At 56.8% G+C, this 5,523-nt stretch overlaps 1 protein-coding gene across 5 annotated transcripts in view; it reads right to left on the minus strand.

Moving 5' to 3' along the window:
• Nucleotides 1–5,523, minus strand: part of Mdc1 (mediator of DNA-damage checkpoint 1) — a gene marked incomplete in the record, with an annotated part of 34,106 nt that overhangs the window by 3,304 nt on the left and 25,279 nt on the right. For 4 of the 5 annotated variants that reach the window (XM_013509805.1, XM_013509804.1, XM_013509806.1 and 1 more), the window contains 8 exon segments: nucleotides 1–559; nucleotides 1,009–1,052; nucleotides 1,157–1,903; nucleotides 2,429–2,521; nucleotides 2,669–2,731; nucleotides 2,850–4,135; nucleotides 4,746–4,818; nucleotides 4,893–5,273. In XM_013509805.1, coding sequence (XP_013365259.1) covers nucleotides 1–559; nucleotides 1,009–1,052; nucleotides 1,157–1,903; nucleotides 2,429–2,521; nucleotides 2,669–2,731; nucleotides 2,850–4,135; nucleotides 4,746–4,818; nucleotides 4,893–5,273 — 3,246 coding nt within the window. 5 annotated transcript variants of the gene reach the window in all.

Consider the following 5,523-nt stretch of genomic DNA (forward strand, 5'->3'; position numbering starts at 1 on the left):
AAAGTCGGAGCTCAGGGGCTGTGTGGACAGCCGCTTCAGGTGTCTTGACAGAGGACCTATTCTCCCTGCTTCGAGTGGCCCGAGGTGCGGGCTCTGGGGCGACAGGTTGGTGTGTGGAGGTGGACGGTTGCAGCTCGGGGGCTGCTGGCTCAGCTGCTTCAGGGGTCTTGATGGAGGACCTCCGTGTCCTGGCCAGACTGGTCTGAGGCTCAGGCTCAGAGGCAGCGGGCTGCTCTGTGGGCACAGGAAGGTGGGGCGTGTGGGCAGCAGAGGAAAGCAGAGTGGGTGTCATCCTGCCCCGCGGCCGTCGCCTGGCAGTGGGCTTGGGCCGCAGAGTCTCCAGCTCTGAGGACAGGGCAGGCTCTGGAGCCTTCTGCTTCCCAGTGCGCCCAGCCCTAGGAATGGGTGGCTCACAAGATGGAAGGGAAGGAAGGAGGGGCCGAGGTACAGCCTGTTTTCGGCTCTGAGAGATACAGGGGCCTGGGGCTGGGGGTGAGGGTGGGGCCAAGGCTGTGGGCACTGCAGCGGGTGGGCCAGCATCAGGAGACTCCAGGTCGTCCTGCGGAGAGAGAAGCCAGTGAACAGTGGCAGAAAGAGGTCGAAACCAGACACTGGACTGTGCGTGTGTTCCAGCTGCCAAGGGCCCTGCTTTCCATGACCGTCTCCCGTCTCCCGTCTCCCGTCAGACCCGCAGCTCTGAGAAGCAGCAGTCCTGCCCCGAACCCAGACCTCTTTGCCTGACGCCAGTATAGCACTCTCCAAGGGACAGCAAGAAACACAAGGAAAGGGGCTTCCTTCCCGGGTCAGGCAGGCGAACTACCGCTTGGGACCCAAATACAGAAAACAGTGGGTGTCAAGGGCAGAGGGACAGAGGCCGGCTAAGGAGAGGCAAAGATGAGACTGGAGGATGTGGGGACGGGAGCACACTGAAGTGCGGCCAGGGTAAGGTGTGCTGGAGGGGAGGAAGGGTGACCCGTGGAGTGGGGACATCTAGAAAGCAGCTCTCACCCTGGGAGTACTCTCAGCAGGTGGCATCTTGCTAGCCATGTGGCCTGAATAGAAGAGAAACAGGGGGGCGCTGAGTTGTATGAAGTCAGATGCTCAGGGATTATTTTGAGGGCTGCACCCACCAGGGCTCCCCTCTACCTTCACTTACCTCTGGGCTGCCCGCTGGGGCTCACTGGGGCTCCCCTTACTCCACCTGACTGGTGTCCCACCCCCATTCCAGGCTCTGGGCTTACTTGGGCAGCCTGCCTTTCCGGGTGCCCCTGCCCTTCTGGGCGCCTATACCCTCGCTCCGACTCTCCTCTCTCCAGGGCCACGGCTGACCTGGCCTCTACTCCACTCTCTGTAGCCGGCACCCATTCCTCTGCGGCTCCCTCAAGCGCTTCTCTCGTGAGGCTCTCCCTCTGCATGTCTCTCTCTTGTGTGTCCTCTGCAGTCTCTCCTTCCTCCTCCAGGCTCTCCCTGGCCCTTCCAGGACTCACACTGTCCACCTTTCTGTCAGCCTCTGGCCTCTGAGCAGCTCCAGCTAACACCTGCACCTTCTGCTCCCTGTCCTCTGTCCTAGTTAACGTTTCCTCCGCCCACTCATCTGCGCTGTCTCCTGGTGGCTGCTCCGTGATGTCTCTCTCTGGGGTCCCTCTCTCTGGGGTCACCCTCTCTGCTGTTTCTCTTGTTGTACCCCTGTCTCTCTCCACAGTCCGCAGCCCTCTGCCTTCGGTCCCCAGTGGTTCTGTGTGAGCTCGGCTCCTTGGACACTCGTCTTGTGCTGCCCTTGGTGGAGACAGATGAGACGCGTGGGCCTCCAGGAGGGTGGCTGTGGGCAGAGGCTCAGGGTGCTCAGACGCTCCCACACAGAAGGGTTGTGTAGCCAAGACTTCCCACGGTTCATCCAGTGAACCTGAACAATAGAGAGAAAGGGAAAGAAAAAGGGAGATTTAAAAATGCGGTAAGTTGAAAAAAGATTAAGGTAAACTTGTGAATAATAAATCTAAATGAGTTAATAAGGATAGCTGGAGATAAGGGTGGTAGTTATAACATTTATTGTTATAGAAAAAGCATACTCTCATATGAAAGATCCCACATTAGCTCATTTTGTTTCTTTTTTTTTTTTAGTAGCTTATTTTCTAGGCGCATGTGGTGGCACACATCTATAATGCCAGCATTCTGGGAGGCTGAAGCAGGAGGAGCCAATTTTGAGATAAGCCTGGGCAACTTAGCAATTTAGCAAGACCCTGCCTCAAAGTCAGAAAAAGGATTGGGGATGTAGCTCAGTGTGAAGACCATAGGTTCAATCCTTGGTATAGTACTGGGGAAGAAAAAGTGATCTAGATGGATCTGTGGATCTGACTTAATAAGGAATTTTTTTCTAACGAGATGGAGAAAACAAGAAAGGACACAGAGTTTGGAGCAGAGTTTTTTGTACCTGGGGCCTGAGAGCTGCAGTGGGGAGTGCTGGGCTCTGGGCAGAGCACACACGGGAAGGCCTGGGTGGGTTCGTCCTCCACACCTGGGACAGCTGCACAAGGAAGGACAGCTGAGCACAGCTCCTCACGCAACCCCGGGCCCACGCCAGCCGCGTCTGCCCTCGTCCCCTCACACCAGGGACCCCAAGCATGTCTCCCACTCCCACAGAGCTGGGACCCCAACACCACGGAGTCTTTACCTTGCAGGTTCTCACTCTCCACGAAGCACTGGGTGGCTTGAAGGTCCAGATCGTCGCAGCCTGCTGGGGTGCAGTACGGAAGAGACAAGAAAGAGCAGCATCTGACCCTGGGCTCCTCAGTCCCCTCCACTTCCGCCCCCTCGTTCCTAGGGCCCAGGGAGGGAGAGAGAGCGGTGCGTACCATCTAGGCTGTCTTTGGAGCCTCTGACCCGAGCCAAACAGGACTTCTTCCTCCTCCCTGTGGGAGTCTGTGCTCGGCCTCTCTGCAGCAGGGAGGGGTCTCTGGGGGTGGCTGTGTGTACCACCTGTTCCCCTTGTGCCGCAGGTGTCCTGCCAGGGGCCCTCACTTCTGGAGCCATCTCCCGAGCATCCCCTTCTGCCACACGTTGGCTTTTTCTCACAGCTGCCACTGCTGAGGCCAGGTCCTTCTCCATGTTGGCTTTACCAGGAGGCCTGGCTCGGTTTGTCCCCTGCACAGGCACATGATGGCTTGCCAGATGTGTAACAGCTGGTCCTGGTGGAACTTCTTCCTCCGCCTCTGTCTTGATGTGCACCGTGGCGGGGCAAGCTTGGCTTCTCTTGAGGCGGGTCCCACGGGAGTGCCTCCCTGCTCCCTCACCGTCCCCACGTGGAGGTCGGCTCTTTCCTGACTGTGCTGTGACAAGTGGCTCAGCCTTTTCTGTGGAAGCACTGGGGATAGTTTCCCTCTTTCCCACTGGGAGCCTTCCCTCCTCCGTGTCTGTGTCGCTGTCTCTCCCTGAGGAGGTTGGGTTCCACTCCAAGACCAAAGGCTGGGCTCTGGCCTTTTCTGCATCTGTGTCTCTGTTCCACAGTGCAGCTCTGCCCTCCTTCAGCTGCGCCAAGGTGAGCGCTGCTGAGACTTCTTCCTCCTCATCGGTATCACTGTTGATCACTACGGAAGTCTGGCCTCCAGCTGCCGGGCACTTCTGCTCTTCCACATCGGTGTCACTACCAGCTGGGCTCTCTGGCAGACGTGCCAAGCCAGGGGCGCCAGGACGTCCTGCACCTGCTGCGTGCAAGATTGGCCTCCTCGTCATGAGAGCTGCAGCTGGGGTTGCAGGGATACCCTCTTCTTCCACATCGGTGTCACTGTCTTCAAAGCCAGAAGGCTGTGCTCTTTCCAGGAGGAGCTCGGCTGGCCTGCTGTCTTCATCCACATCCGAGTCACTGTCCCCACCGGGAGGGTGGCTGCTCTCCAGAACCACCCTGTTCCCTGCACCCTTCCTGACTTCTGTGTCTCTGTCCCTTCCCACTGCAGGTGGAGCCTTCACCAGCCGAGTGGCATGTGTGACTCTGTCACCTCTGGGCTGTTCTGTCTTTGTTGTGGTACTGCTCCTTGCTGCTGGGAAGGCCTTCCCTGCTTCGTCCTCTTCTGTGTCACTGTCCAGGCTGAAAGCCAGAGATGGCCCAGAGCCACCCAGGACTGGAGAAGGCCCCTCATCATCACTGCAAAAGGGTTAGAGTCTATTACACCCACTTCCTAAAAAGGGACAACCCACTCCATTTGGAGCCTCCTGAGGGCAGGCACAGGGGGCATTTTTCTCCCCACCGCTAGGTTAGTTCTCCACTGGTGATCTGAGGTGATCTGTAAGAATGCAGATGAGGGCTGGCATGATGGTGCAGGCCTATGATCCCAGCACTAGGGAGGCTGAGGCAGGAGGACTGCCAGGAGTTTGAGGCCAGCCTGGGTTACAGTGTATTTAAGGCCAGACTAAATTACAGAGGGAGACCCTGGCTCAAACAAACAAAGCAGCAGAAACTGGATATGGCAGCACACCTATAATTCCAGTGCTCTGGGAGGCTAAGGCAAGAAGATTGCAGTTTTGAGCCTAGCCAGGGCAATTTAGAGACTTAAAAAGATACTATCTCAAAATTTAAAAAAAAAAAAACAAAACCATTGGGGATATAGCCCACTTCAAAGGCTTTGGGTTCAGTTCCCAGTACTGGGAAGGAAAAAAAAGACCAGCTCAGTGAATGAATGACATATATGGTTCCCAGCCCTACCTTTCAAGATAATCCACTCTGAGTGACTGACATTCCAGGCCCTGGTTCTCACCTTTCTGGAACTACTGTCACAGGGGAAGATGCGGTCCTCGATTCTCTCCCCACACGCCCTTCGGAAAGAAAATCTGGCAAGAGCAGAAAGGAGTGAACTGACAGTCTTACACTCATCATCACACACCCTCCCAACACACGCACGCACCTGCCTCCTCCTCCGAGTCCTCAGCCAAGGGGGGCCTGGTTGTGTGAGCATCTCCTGGGACCCTGGGCGTCTCCTCTATGGTGAGTGGGCCCCGGGAAACCACGGGCAGGGGCACACCCAGGCGACAGTACTGGCAGGGCAAGTCAGCCAGGAGGATCAGTTCATGGTCCCTCAGACGGTGACTTGCCCCGGGGCTCAGGACCTTAGGTGGCCTCAGGATTTGGGTACCATTGAGGCTCCCACAGTCCTGAAGGACAGGAGCCTTGTCTTGTGCTGAGATTTCAATCACTGCGTGTTGTTTGGAAATGGACGGGAAGGGCAGGGCCACAGAGCAGTCCGGCATTCGGCCTATCACGTTCTTCCCGAGGTACAGTGGGAAATCTGAAAACGAGAGAGGTTGAGAATCCAGCGTCATGAAGACCCCCAAGCACTATGACAACAGAAAGCCCTAAAGGGTGGACGTGGGGTGCACACCTGTAATCCCCGCACTTGCGACTGAGGCAGGAGGGTCGCTGTGAGTTTGAGGCCAGCCTGGGCTACAAAGTGAGTTTGAGACCAGCCTGAACCACAGAGGGAAAACCTGTCTCAAACACACACACACACACACACACACACACACACACACACACAC

Source organism: Chinchilla lanigera, unplaced genomic scaffold (genome assembly GCF_000276665.1).
Source record: "Chinchilla lanigera isolate Chin_1 unplaced genomic scaffold, ChiLan1.0 scaffold00182, whole genome shotgun sequence".
Taxonomy (NCBI): domain Eukaryota; kingdom Metazoa; phylum Chordata; class Mammalia; order Rodentia; family Chinchillidae; genus Chinchilla; species Chinchilla lanigera.